Source organism: Motacilla alba, chromosome 1A, assembly GCF_015832195.1.
Source record: "Motacilla alba alba isolate MOTALB_02 chromosome 1A, Motacilla_alba_V1.0_pri, whole genome shotgun sequence".
In the NCBI taxonomy this organism is placed as follows: Eukaryota; Metazoa; Chordata; class Aves; order Passeriformes; family Motacillidae; genus Motacilla; species Motacilla alba.
Window position 1 is genome coordinate 61,285,698 of NC_052031.1, and position 14,919 is coordinate 61,300,616.

The following is a 14,919-nucleotide window of genomic DNA, read 5'->3' on the forward strand; positions in this document are numbered from 1 at the left end:
ATAGGACAGTTTAAATGGCCTAACACAGATATCTGTGAAATCAGTACAAGGGTAGGAGGCCAAGGAAGGTGGTTGTTCGTGTCATCCAGAGAATAATTTGTTGTAGAGAATCTTTGTTGATGATAATGATTCCCGAAGCAGAGGAGACACCATCAGTTTTCCAGGGTTCCTGCTGAGGCAGGAATGGTCTCATGTTCTTCTAAACTGAGCACTTTTCTTATGGATATCACAGAAAATCAATGAAGCCTCAGCCCTGCACCGAGTCACCTTATAGAGCAGAACATGCACTTTGGAAAACAAGAGAGGGGATCACAGGGCTTTTTTCCCAGCTGAAGTGGAATTTGGATGATGCTGGTATTTGAGGTTGGAAAATACCAGTGGCATGCAATTTCTCTGATTTATGGCTAATAGGCTTTCTGTTTTTCCCCGGGGAGGAAGTGTTACGTAAAAAGGTTTGCCTATTGTTTATTTTCCATTTATGTTGCTTACTGCTGTCGTAGAAATCAGAAAGGAAGGAAATCCTCTGGAGAAGTGACGTCCAGTGTCAGTGGGCTCGTTTCTGGCTGGACCCAGATCGGTGCTGTAGGTTTTCAGAAGGGCATGTGTGTGACAGGCTGGGGAACAGGGAAACAGGAGAGTTTGGAAAAGCACATTGGAAAATTATATTGAAATTGTGAGAGACTGGGAGCTTGTGGGAAGCAGAAATGGAAAAACATTGTGTTCTACTTTGTTATTTACACTCCACCCTTTCCTTCTTGGCTTTCACTGTGGACATCATTGTTTCCTTTGTCAATGAGCAAACAGCCTTCTCGACTGGTCAGGAATCTGTTGGCAGGAGTGCTAACTCCTAAACTCTCCTGAAAATTCCCCTCTGCATCCAGTGCTGTGTTTGCTGCCTCCCCCAGCGCAGAGGCTCCAAGCAGCTTCAGTCATTGCTACGTGCATTTGCAAAATGAAACATTCCCCCTCCCTGCCCGTGTGAGGAGAATAAATAGGTCAGTGTGATGCAGAAGAGAGCATCTTAAGAACCCAAACCCATTTCTGCCTTTCCTGCGTCACCCCTGCCACCAGCAGAAGCACACATCTGCAAGAAGCTTTATTAATGATTATTAGTGATGTTCTAATAAATAAGACCAGTGGAATTAGTGATAAATTCTACTTAAAGGAAAACAATCCAGAATTAAAATACTTAAACGTCTGTATCTTGCTGTTAAAACTGTATCTCATTAGAACTGAAGTGCTGGTGCATGTGTAATGTACTCCTCACTGTTAGCTCAGTCTGCTCTGTTTCAGCAGAGGCTGTAGCAGAGCAGCTCCTTGCACGTAGCTCTGAGAGAGCAGCAGTTTTGAGTGCCATGTCTCTGCCTGTAACACTGATGCTGATGTAATGAAACCCTCTCTGTATAAGAATTAATATTCCAGTAATGCCCAGAGGTTGTAAGTGTGTAGTTAATAGCTCCCAAGGCCAATGGAAATTAACACAGCCATAGCAGTCACACGTTACTTGCTGCTGGTGCAGTATATCTTTGTGAAAACTAATATAGAAAATCATTCTCTTAAGAATAGCATCAATTAACTGATTTAATTCAGCGATTAGTCACAAAATGTCTTATTCCTGTAGTGCTCCCAGTAAGTAATTTGGAAATACCTGATGATTAGGAAACCAAATGCAAGGTGTACTTTAATTTTAGGAGACAAACCATGGCTGTGTTGAGCTGAACTCTGCAAGGCAGTTGTGGGTGAAGCTCTGGAAGCTCTCACAAGTAGGTGTTAGTGATGCTGGATGCCACTGGCTGCAGATAACCAAAAGAATACCATATTTGCCACTGCAATTCCTCAGTGCTGTTCTGCAGTGAAAGTCCCCCTCAAAGGGTTTCTGCAGCTCTGGGTGCGTTTTTCCCATGCAAGAGGGTGTGCACCCACCAGCAGGGGCTGCCTGTGACTCTGTGTCAGTACAATTAACTTCCATGCTAACCAAAGTTAAATGGGAGAGGCAGACAAGGCAAAGCAACAAGACTTGGGAATTTTCTAGTCCTTGCTTTTCCTACCTGAGGTAGCAGGGTTGGAGATGCTGGGAGTAGAAAAGAGAGCAGCTGGGAGGAATCTGCTTGTGAGCAAGGAACAGCACTTTGTCTGCCTTTACATGAACAGATTCATCCATCCTTATTTCCCATTGTCTCAGAGAGCCCGTATTTATGTGCTGGAAAGGATTCCCCCATTAAACGGAGCACTGACTTCTCTGGATTCTTGCAGGGGAAATGTTTCCACAGTGTACGTGCTCCTGTGATTTCTTTCTCTGTTTAACCTTGAAACAGCATTTCCTCTGGCTGTGCAAGGTGTACCTTGCTTTCTGTGCTCTCAATTAAGCAAATAAGCATATGCTTGCTTTTGTCTTTGTGCCCTCATTATTAATTCCAAATGTTGAGTTCAGGCTACATGTGGCAGGGGAGACAAAGGGGAGGGATGGGGTGGCTGTGCAGCCAGATATCCTCAGTCATGTATTATAATGCCAGTGTTATTTTGCCACCTAAGGGTTAGAGTCCCCATTAGCCCTCACCTCCTGGGCACACTCTGCTCAGCCTTAAGCAGGGCACATGTGCTGGTACTTGGAGTATGCCATGCATAACATCTAGTGGCTGATGCACATGGAAAAGATACCCTCTTTCTGGTATCTGCAGTGCCAGGTTTAAATCAAGATTTTCATGAGATGCTTCATGACACTCAGGTTTAAGCAGGGACCCTGTTTTTAGAAAGTACTACGTACTTTCCCTCTAAATATTAACCATTTAGGTTTTGATCTTTCAGTTTAGTAATTCAGATTTTAGAATACAGCAGCATCTGGCCACAGGGAGTGTTGCAGTGTTGCTGCTGGAAGTGCCTGCAGTGACAGCCACCAGGATGAGTTGAATTGCTGCCATGCATTTATGTCTGCCCGGGGCTCTTGGCGCGTGGGCCAAGCTGGGAGTTAAAACATGAGCTGTGTTGGCACAAATGCACAGGAGGTGACGAGGTGCTCGGATTACGAGCAAGCTTTTCAGGAGAAGGGAGGGACTGCGAGATGAAGGTGGACCCAGGGGAAGGTGGAGTAACCTGGCTGCTCACGGTGTCCTGCTTCTGTTCCTCTTCACAGCTCAGGAGTGAAGACCCTGCCCCACAACGCCAAGGTGCACTACAACTATGCCAATTTTCTGAAAGACCAGGGCCGTAACGTTGAAGCAATCTACCACTACAAAACTGCTCTCAAGTAAGTCCCTCAGAGGCCTGGTGGGGCTCCTGCTGTTAACCCATCTCCTTCTTGACAGGCGTGGGGCGAGTTGGCTGCTCCTCATCCCTGGCTCCTGGGGAACAGCTTGGCTTTGGGAGCCTGGGAAAGTTCCCTGGCTCGGTGTTTGTGTGTCATGAAATGAGGTAGCCTGGCTTCCCTCCAGCTCCACGTGTGTGTGTGTGCACTTCAGTACATGAGATAGAAATGTTACCATAGCTACATGTTGAGCGATGAGGTGTCATTTACGCAGCCGAATGTATGCTGGTAAGCAGGAGGTAGTTGTCCTAAATGCATTTTCAGGTTCCTGGCCCATTTATCTTTGTAAATTGTTAATGGTGCATGCCTGGAAAATGTCAGTGCAGTAGCCATCTGAAGTGCAGTAACAATAATGGTACTTACTACTTGTGTTGAGGCTCCTGTCCACAGAGCTTTGCATGAATGCTAAACTAATTGATCCTGAACTTGCTCCTGTGCAGTAACAGGGCAAATATCATTGCTGAGGTTCTGTGCAGGAGGACGCTAAGGCAGCAGGATAAATTGCCTTGCTTGCAGATGAATGGTAAATCAGGGCCCAGGGCTGGGCTGTAATATGCACACATCCTGTGGTACCTGTGGAGGACCCTCCCTTCACACACAGAGGGGGTCACTCCCTGCGAGCAGCTTCCCTCCACTTGCTGCTCCTCCCACTGCTGTTCATGCAGCTCAGCTGCTCCCCGAGCAGCGCTCAGTGCATCAAGCAGCTCACCCTGGATCCCCAAACCTCTCCCCTCTGGTTCTTGGGACCTTGGAGAAAGGACAAGACCCTCTGGGGAATGAATGCAAGGAAAAGGGCTGGGGGGATGGCGTGGTGGCAAGGGAAGGCAAGCATGGAGTGCACAGATAGTGTTTTCAGGAATAGAAGCATGTTTGGGAAGGACAGGCAAGGTGAAGAGTGGCTCTGATGGACAGCAAGGGCAGAGCTCAGCTCCATAGGGCATGCCAGGAGGTGGAAGAAATGTTCTTTCCTGACATGTGATGTGACAGAGAACTCCAGAAATTACATGTATGTTTTGTCTTTTGGCCGGCTGACAGGGTTATGATAAAAGCTCTCCAAGGGCTCCTAGCCCACCCAGGCTGACCTGTGAGGACAGGAGTTCATTGTCACTGAGGAGGGACTTAACCTGGGTGAAGGTGATTTTTAGCTTTTTTGAGCAACATCCTGTTCTGTTTTGCCATGCTGGGCATTTAGGGAGTCATTTAGAAAAGCCTTCTATTTTTTTAAAGTTTCCAGCAATGGAAAATCCTGCACAACCACCAGTAGACGGTACTGAAGGTTAATTACATTGGCTGTTGAAAGTGTCCTCCCTTATTTTTAGACTGATTTGTTTGACACCAGCTTCCAGTCATTGAATTTATTTATACCTTTCAATGCCATACTGAAGATCCCATTACCAAAATTCTGTTTCCTGTAGAGCGATCAACTCCTCCCTTAACCTGCTGCTTGATAGGTGCTGGTTTTTTCAGCATCACAAGGTTTTGCAGTCCTCCAGTTGCTCCTGTATCTAGTCTCTGAGCTTTATCCAAGTTACCAGTAAAGCCCATAGTAAGTTTAAAAGAAGAGGGACTGACAAAAATTTTCCAAGCCCTGCGGTGGTGTGCACAGAGTAATGTAACTGCTCCTACCACCATTGCCTCTGCTTGTGTAAATGGGATTTGCAGACAAAAGATCTTCTCTAACTCAGCAGCACGCATTTATTGTAATTATAATGCTGTTTTCTGCTCTGCAGTATTTCAATTATGAAAGAGTCTGTTTTGAGAACTGATTGCAAACATTTTCTCCACTCTTATTACGGAGCACTGTTTATGCTGAGGGTGGTGTTCATAGAGCATCTGAAGCCTTGTTGGGGCTTGGAGCCCCACAGAGCCAGCCATGCTCTCCTTGAGGCGCTTGGTGTCTCATGGCACTGGTGCTAGCACTGGACTTGCTTCAGTAATTTCAGCATTAGCTGGCAGTTTGGAAAAGTGAAACTCACCTTGCACATTCTCTTTTTGACCCAAAAGTGCAGGCCAGGAGTTGGAAGTCTCCATCGCTGGGAAGCTGCACTACTTGTTCTTGTCACATTATATCTCTGCACTTACATTTTCCTAATATTTACTCCTTCTTCCCGCCTCTGGCTTAGGGAAATTATCTGGGGTCTGTGTAATAAGCAATAGAACAGTCTAAGTAAAAAGTGCACTATGTTCTTCTGTTGAGAATTACATTCTGTAATGTGTGTGTTTTCCCCTCAGACAGTCAGATCCTTCCTGCAGTGCCTGGGTTTGTGTGCGGGCCCTGCAGCCTCTGTTAGCTGGGAGCCTGCATTTGATGGCTGTGTTGAAGCAGTGGAGAAGCTGCTGGGTGTGGGACAGGCAGCCTCGGTGGATACAGTGGCAGAGCATACCCAGGTATCACAGGAAACAGCTGCCATGTCTGAGCTGTTTACCCATCCTCACAAGCACTAGAACCTCGCAGACTGCTATGATTGTAGACCAATCTCCATAATTAGAGAGAAGGAAGTAGTAGCTGTAATATCCTGAGCAGAATTTGATGGTTCAGGGTATTTTTGGACACTGGCTTGACCTGGAAAGATAAATTACCACTCTGTAAATTTCCATGTCAGGGAGTAGGCAGACCAGCAGCTGAGGTATTCTCACAACAAGCTTTCATGATTTCCCACAGGTACCCCTCACTGAGTGCCTGCTCTCCCAGCGAGTGTGGGTGGATGCATCCTCCCCAGGTTACAGAAAACCCAAGCTACTCAGGAGGCTTCACAATCCAATGGCAGCACAGCCAAGAGTACAGAAGATAAAAATATTATTTCTGCCTAGTGCTCAGTGAGCAGATCAATAGGGAATTAATAAGGAAATGGAGTCGATAAGGACACGGCTTGCTGCCTGGGAGCTCCTGGGAGATAGGAAAGGGAGAGCTGCACTGCCTCAGTGGGTGATGGCTCATCCACTATTCCAGCTTTGTGCCAAATGACAGTGCAGCTCTGCTTGATCTCTGGTGAATGAGTTTAATTGTTTAGTAAACAAAAAGTGATCTTGTCAGTCTGCACGCTGCTGCTCGAACTGTGAGCAATTTGCCATTCCACCAGCTCCACCAACGTGAGGAGGCGCTTCCATGCGCTCCTGCTCTGCCAGAGGTGCTGGTTGCCATGGGTCTGCTCAGCAAAGCAGCACCTTCCTCCTGGGAAATTGTAGCTGTGGGAAAAGATGCTGAAGTGCACAGAGGTTACCTAGTGAAATATTAGCAATTGATACTAAATCCTGGGAAAGTTGATCCCCAATGCTTTAATTGCTCCCTTTCCTGCTTTCAGAGACAGGTGGCATTCGCTGCTGGCAAATGTTGGTGTACCTCTGTTAGCTTCAGGGCAGAAAAGTGGTGAAGGACAATAATGTGTTTTCTCTGACAGTGGAGCTGCAGGGCAGGTTTCCAAGGAAAACTTGGCAATCAGTCCCAACAACCACCATTGCAGGTGGCCCATCAGAAAACTCATTCCTCAGCCCAGCCCAGAGGCCAGTGACACAACATAGCCGGACTTGGGTAATTAGTGCAATCTAATTATGTTCTCCAAGAGTGGGGGAAATGAACACTGAAATGAAATGCAAAAATGGAGAACGACATTTGAATTGGAGATGGGGGATGAAAAGAACAAAAATTCTTTATATGAAGGAAAAGCTCTTCCTGTATGTAGTTTCTAAAAGGGGAATGGAAGTGGAGCCCTTCAGAGATGAGTTACCTGTGAAACAGCCCCAACAAACAGGTGGCGTTCAGCAATTGTAGAGTGGGTTATAAACCTTTTAGCTTACCTACAGTCAAACAAGAAAAACACACTGCTGGATTAGACTGCTTCACTGATTTGCCTGACATATGGTAGTGACCCCAGGAGATCCTTGGGGTTTTATTCCTTCAGAAAGTAAAGGCCAGAAATAGTCCATCTGAGATGTGAGTCGACCACGGCTATTCTGAAAGCTGGCCTTAACGTTCTTGCTGCTGCTTCTGCTGCAGATTCGTGGCTTTTGTTAGAAATGCTGAAGAACCTCTGCTCCTGGAGATCAAGCAGTGCTGATCTTATCTGAAATTTATCTCACCACTTGTGTCCCATTTGTGATTGAGAATATGAGGTTGTACAACCCCACTCAAATATGAAGAACAACTCTGATGTGCTAATGAAGATGTTTTTGCTGTGTTTGTAGTTACCAAGCTTTTGTACTGCTTCTTCCCAGCCTTGTGTGCTTGATGTTACTGTTGATACTGTTATATTGCTCTTCAGCAACGCACATGGGCTGACATGCAGAGTGAGAAAAACAGCAGAGCCTTAAAACCCAATTGGTGAACATTTGTTATCAATTAAATCAATCTCCTTTTAACAATGGAGGGGAGAAAAATGATTCACCTTACCTCCTACAATTGCACTCGTTCAACATTTTAATTCCCAAAGCAGTTCTTATCATCCCTCTCTCTGTTTGTTTCCAGGGCAGTGCTTCCCATGGAAGGCAGATCAATGTGAGCATCAGTGGGTAGGGCTGAAGGAGGTTGCTGAGTTCCTTGCTGGAGTTGAGTGGATAAACTTGCTAATAGTAGTTCTGTGCTACCCAAGCTACATTTCTCTGTCTGGAAAAAGGTCATAATCTAAAAATTTATGTTTGCCTTCTGGATGTTAAAACATACCTGACACTACAGAGTTCTGCAGGAGGGTTCACCTTGTGCAGTGTGATACTGTGGATCTATTTACATAAATGCACCGGTGTGTGCACCGGAGAGTGCTCACACTTCTGCAGCATTACCTCTGTGTGTGTACACATCCATCTACAGGTTCCTAGCCACAAACTCCCCTTGGACTTCCCCTGCCAAAGGCTGCTGACCAAACAGAGTGAGAAGGGGACCAGCCTGCCATGCAGAAACCTTTGTTCCCCCTTGTGGCATCTTCTGGAAGAGGGAGCCTCTGGACAGCAAGTAGGAACCCTTGGGTTTCATTGCAGTTCAGGGAGCTGTTCTGCTGTTAGCCATGAGAGAGAGGAGAGAGTGGGCCAGGAGGCAGGGAAACCAGTATGGAAACACTTGGTCCTGCAGCTTGTGTGGTCTGGCTCTCGCAGAGCTTGCAAGTAATACATCTTAGGGCATTGCATACAGCTTGGAAATGGGGAATACTGGATTGTGGCATCAGTAAGGATCATGAAATCAAACACAGAGTAGTCAAACACAGGCTAGATGGAGAAGGGGAAACAGTGTAAGCAGCTTATTTGTATCCCTCATTTCAGGGAACAAAATTGGTTCATAGCATCACTGGACCGGGTAGAAAAGGAAAAAAAAGCAAGGCTGTTCTTTCACCTCACTACACTTTAGAAATAAAGCCCTAATGCTGTAAGGGAGACTCAGGTTTCTTCCTAAGCTTTCCCACATACCTTCCTGCTGGGTTTTTATATATCTTAAATCAAGAGTATCTGGGGTTGTTTAAATTCTGTTAAATTACACTCTCCATGCAGTAAAAAAAAATGTGTTCTTACAGCCCTTTATGTGTGTATGTCAATGTATTTGCCTTTAAAATGCCTCTCAGTGTGGACTGCAGGTGGCCTTGGATACCATCTGTGATTTATTTCTGGGAAGAATTAAAATACCAGCAACCATTTGTTAGCCTGTTTTTACAGTGAGTGAAAAATGTGCAGTGCTGCTTTGCTGTGGCTGCTTTTGCTCCCAAAACCGTGAGTGCCCTTCTGACATTCTGACATTACTTAGGTCAGGCCCTTGGAGCAAGCCTGGAACATCTTCTTAGAGATTTCATGTAATACTCTGTGTTAGTGGATATTATGGGCTGCAGGTGGATCATGTCCAAGCAGTTGGGAATATCTTTGTGGTGTTTTGATTCAAGCTTTGACAGTGGGCTTCCGAAGTACTGCGTAGGGATATGGTGCTGTCCTGAAGCTGGATAGAATTGTTGAGTGTTTTAATGGTAATTGATGGCTGAAAGGGCTGCCTTTTAATTTGAATCAGGGACTCAGTGGCCTTTACAAGACGTTGCATGGGACAATGGCCAAATTTCTTCAGCCAGTGTAATTTATTTTTGAACCTGTTCTCTATAAAGTGCTAATCCCCTGCCTGTTCTGAGGGCTGCTCCAGCTCTGCTCAGTTTTTCTGCTTTTTAGCGACAAAATAACAATCAATGCACAGGCTTTTATTTACTTGAAAACAGAACTGGTATAAATGCAACCATGAGCCCTGATGCAGAGGCAGTTGTGTGTGCATTTAGGGCCATAGGAGCTGGGTGTGCCTGCTGGGATGGACAGGTGGATGTGTCAGCCCTGGACACGATGGTTACAGGTGGTGGGGTCCCTTCCTACACCGTGGTATCTTCTTGTGGGTGCAGGTCCTTTTGTGCTGCCCTTCAAGGACTTGCTGGCTTTTCAAACACATCATCTTAGAGAAAAGCCCCCATCATCTCTAAAGATCACAACTCCATTGCCTTCCCCAGAACTGCATCAAAGCTCTGCCTTCTTATGTATTGGGGACTGATAAAAAAAATCTGGGTAATGAAAAATGCTCCCCTAATGAAATGTTTTCTTACTGGAACAAGGCATCTATTTTGATTCTCCTGTGGGGTATGCAGAGAGAAACTTGTGACTGCATTTTGCACGTGTTCGAGTCTACCTTTCACGTTTGGCTAATGATAACCTCAAATCCAAGGGTTGATTACTCATTCCCACAGCCACTGCTTTTTTCTTAGCCTGCTGTCCTTGTTTTGATGAAAACTGTGTAGTATGGGACTGTACAGCTTCCCCTGGCACCTGAGTGATTTCACCCCCATCTGCTTCGGTGATAGTATGTTGGTATTGTATCCCCTCGTGCCATGTTTGATTGAAGGGCTCACCTGATGGTCTCTTGTTTGCTGTGGGGTCCCTCAAGATTCTGTGGGCTCTGTGGAGGTGCCTGCATTGTTCACACTGTCTCTAAGTCAGGTGTGTTGTGAATTATTAGTCCTTTGCCAGGCTTTGGGAGTGTTGATATTTTCAGGATTTTCAGGACTTATGTGGATCCTGCATAAATTCTTTATGTGAGAGAATAAGCAGACAGCCCTTTTGATAACCTCGTGTTGCCTCGTCACTTCAGGGAATGTGCAAGTTTAGCAGGAAAGATTTTATTTATTTATATTTAGCAGTGATATTGTTTGACTTAAAATCCTGGTTTTTCTCCTCAACTCTAACTCTCAGGCTTCTACCCATGCCCAAGTTTGAAAATCTAATGAAAATTTATAAATTATAGTATTGTTTAGTGTGCTACTGGTTGGTTATTTGAATGGCATGCTTTTAGATATTGCTGTAGGCTGGGGGTAATTTTTCCTTAATGGATGTCAAGCGCAAAGAATTCACAAGGTTTTTGTCAATGTACAGATAAAATCTATACAGCTTCTCTATTTTTTTCCCCATTTCTGTCCTGGAGAGGTTTGTCTCAATATCAGGGTGCTCTGCAATTCAGCCTGGGAGGCTCACCCTGCTGGGAGGGTTTGCTGGTGGCAGGGCACCTGTGGGCTGCTCTTCCTGGCTGATGGGCAGGGGGAGAAGCTGATGCCCCAGGGTTTAGATTTTATGTTTTTCAGATTCTGTGCTGCTTTAGCATGTAGTTCTGAGCCTCATATTAGGGGATGGTAAGCTCTCTTCACAGAGTAGGGAAACAAAACAATTCCTTCTCTAGCTGGGGACCAAGGATAAATGATCCAAATCTCAGGCCCAAGAGCATAAACCACGGTGGACTGAAGAGAGAAAAACAAGAAGGATGGGACTTCATTAGCTGAAGCTGTAATTGGACAATTAACTCCAGTATGCAAATGGACCAGAACTTATAAAAGTGTGAGACCCTGTGACCAGTCATCCATTTTGTGACCATATTGGGTTCATCTTGGGTGTAGCCCTGGCTGGGCTCTTGTGCTGCCCAAGGTGGATCCATTGAGGCCTTCTAAAAAACACCTACTTTATTCTTTAACTCTGCCTAGCCTCTGTTCTAGGTCAGCCGTCTCAAGGCATCAAAGCCATAAAGCCAGGACCTTACTTCCTTCCACTGATCACTGGCTGTGATTCAGCACTTGCTATTTACAGCAAGTCAGCCTCTGGAGATCCCAGGTTAGATCAAGGTCCTGCTGTAGGCACTGCTGATCGGGCACGACCCCACACTCTCTTTTTGGGCAGGACCTCCCTCAGGAGCTGAGCTGGCCCATGCAACAGGACCCACAGTGCTGCTCAGGGATGCCCTGTGAGCCCCCAGCACCAGGCTGGGATGGCATCATTCCCTGTCTTACGCCTGGCATTGTGTCAGGACGCCCTGGCAGCTGAGCGTGTGGAAAAGGGCGTGATGCAATAGCCAGCTCCGGGCTGTGCTGTGTACAGCCGGGAGTCTTGCTGCTTTGTCACGCTTTCACTGAAGAAGATTATGCCTGAGGCTTTCAAAGGAACCTAAAAGCATTAGATCTCTCACTTGCCTGACTTTCAACAGGATTTCCTGGTGCTTTTTTAAATACAAAAAATACCAGCCTGCCACAAACCTTCTGCCAAGCTGAAGGGTGTTACCTTTGAGGAAATATTGATGCAACTACTAGAACTCTTCAAGAAAAAGCGGCTGCTGCTTGATATTGCAGGATCACCTCTCCTTCCTTGAAAGAAATCAAAATGTTGCGAATTGAAAACCTTTTTGAGGAAGACACAGGATCTGCTGTCCACATCTCCACATCATGTAGAGCCCCTCTTGAAACAAAGTGCCACACGATCATGAGGCCATGACCTGAGTTGTTGCCAGTGCAGAATTGTTCCCAGAAGGATGACTGGTCACAGAATTACATCAGATCATATTTTAATTCAACCTGACATAGAACTTTAGTGAGAACTTACATAAATACATGAAAATGAGTGTGATGTAATATTAAAATTGGAAAATTGGCTTGAAATAGTATGCTGGAGTAAATATAAAATGGGCAGTATTAAAACTTGGCACAGATAGAAACGTTATTCATATAACATTCTTACTTTAGTTGGCAAAACAATGCCAATAATTACAGTATATATTGGAATGGGCAAAATGTGCCTTAAAAACAAATTGCCATGCTGCCAGCAAGTAATTGGGCCTGGGTAATTAAGGCCTGAGTCCCTGTGCTTAACGTGGCTGCAGGGAGCCCCGTGGATGGTGAGCTTTGTGGTAGGGCTGGACAGGCACCAGGAGAGCCAAGAGACGTTGTCAGGGAAGCGTCCTCTTGTATGGAGAGGGAGTGGCAAGAGCTGTGGCCCAGGGCTCTTCAGGCTCTCCTCTTGCCACAGAGAGGTAACACAGCCTGTTTTGTCAGGGCAGCACAGGGGTCTGACTTACCACAGCTGCCTCAATGGTGGCGTGGTCTCTGTGAGTGCTAAGTTTAAATGCATTATTTAGTCAAAAGATGTGTTAGCAAAAACCAGGCACACTAGATCTCTCCAACTGAATAATTAATTTTTTTATTATTTTTCACTTATTATTTTAATTTATAGAAGAAATTAATATGCTTGGACTCCCTTTGAATGTTATGCAAGATGATGCAGGCAGTTTTTTTGTCTTTCTGCTGCTGCTGCCATGGCATGGCTGCTGGGTTAATGAGGACCAGAGTTGCTTACAAGTTTTATTAGAACTCATGTTGTAAGTGACTGGGAATGTGCTTTCAACAGGCTTATTGTCAGCCCTTGGAGAGTGATGAAAGGCTGGGACATCAGGAAGAGTCATCCTTGTGTGACATGTCAGGGCTGTCCCAGCTCTGAGAAGTGTCTCTAGGCTGGTTTCAATAACCTCTTTTATCGTACAGTGGTTGTGGGGGGCTGCCCAGACCCCTGAAAGATGACATTACAGCTTCTTCCCGTGCTGTCCATGGTAGTTTTGCAGGCTAATTGCATGCTAGTCTGGCCCCATCCCCTGCTGCTTGCTATCCACACAGCAATGGCTGTACATAATGCTCTTAAGAGCAAGTGGGTAGTTGTCACACTAATGCCTTCCTCCCCCTGAATACCCCTGGCACCAGAGCAGGCAGGATTGTGGGCAGAGCCTGCCAGTTGTTTAAGTGGTCTCTCTCGATCTGAATTAAAAGAATTAAAATTCCTGGTGGATCATAGGTTGCAGTCATGACAACAAATTTCATCCCTTTCTCTTCTTTCTGTAATTGTCTTGTAATTCAGATATGGAGCCAAACAAAGCCCTTCAAATTTTTTTCAAAAACCCTCATGTTTCAGGTAATAGCGGCGTTAAATGAAAAAGCAGAATAAATGGTCATCAGCGTTTTGATGACTGTATGTGTTTATACCTGGTTTTGTCTTGGGAAACTGGAAATCTCTTGACTGTGCAATTCAGTAGGGCTTTTGTTCTGTGGTATTAGAGGGAATTTTGCTAACCTAAAAGAAATGGGGATAATTACTAACAGGAGTTCTTGTGCAGTCTATACCTGTAATAGTTAAAGGGAAGGCTGCTGAAATTTATTCTGACAATTGCAGATACAGCATTGGAGGAACCATCTGAATTATTCATTCTACAACAAGGAAACAACCCACTTGTCTTCTCTTTAGAAATGAAATCTCTATCTGCTTTAAAATATACTTTTATAGGTTGCTTTCCCATAATTTTGCTATTTCAAAACTTCTATTATAATTATCCTTGATTGTAGATTTTTAAAGAAAATTATTCTGATTTCTAAAGGAAAGCATAAACTGATTTCTTACATGAACTGCTACTTGCAGAATAAGTTTAATGAAATTCAGCTTTCTTTCATAAATAATGCAGCACTTGCATTTGATTAGGTGAAGCCTAGAGGAATTTCTACCTAATCAGATGCATAGTGAGAAGGATATTGCCTGCAGACTGTTACCATTATCAGTGGTGGTGGCAAGGAAAACACAGCCCTGTATATGTCCAGATAAAAAGCTTTGTTTCTTAAGAGAAGTTGCAAAACAAGGTAGATATGTTCCAACAATTCATCTCTTGCATCTCAGTGTCTTCAGAGTGATGGTTTATAAAATAAGTTTGGATTCTGAGTATTGTCATTATTGTGGCATGAAGAGACTCCAGGTTAATTAGAGACCTTTCTGCCTTGGTTTGTGTTTCTAACCCTTCTAAGAAGTAAATACGTTCTTCATATGAATGAAGAATGGTGAAGAGACAATGTTTGCATTAGAGAACTTACAATCAAAACAAGTTAAAGCTGAATATCAGGATTCGTTGTGATCAATTCCAAAGTCTCGATAAACAGCACAAATCTCCTGATAACTTCAAAACAAGAGAAGTACATGTGTCTCCCTCCATTACAGCAGCAAATCACCTGCAGCAAAAGCAAACAAGTTTGGTGTATCTGCAAGTCTTGCAGAACCATTTTGAAAGTTCTTGAGTGAATGTTGCTTCATTTGGTAACTTGTGGTCAAGTTTTATGCTCCTGTGTAAATCCTGCCACAAGACTGTTCTGCTGTGTTTTTACTCTCAGGGAACTGTTGTTAACAGCAGTGGGTGTGCCTGAACAAAGGGTAGTTTAATAGGGCTGCCAGTCCTTTATTTAACATCCATGTTAATAAATTAAAAAATTATCTGGTCCACGTTCTCTAGCCCTGAGGTCAACTGGCATAAATTGACCTGGAAGTATTCAGTAAAT

The 14,919-nt window shown here is 44.7% G+C and overlaps 1 protein-coding gene across 2 annotated transcripts in view; it reads left to right on the forward strand.

Moving 5' to 3' along the window:
- Positions 1-14,919, forward strand: part of TMTC1 (transmembrane O-mannosyltransferase targeting cadherins 1) — a 134,353-nt gene that overhangs the window by 95,075 nt on the left and 24,359 nt on the right. For both annotated transcript variants that reach the window (XM_038154205.1, XM_038154204.1), the window contains one exon: positions 3,131-3,244. In XM_038154205.1, the coding sequence (XP_038010133.1) occupies positions 3,131-3,244 (114 nt within the window). The remainder of the gene's footprint in view (positions 1-3,130; positions 3,245-14,919) is intronic.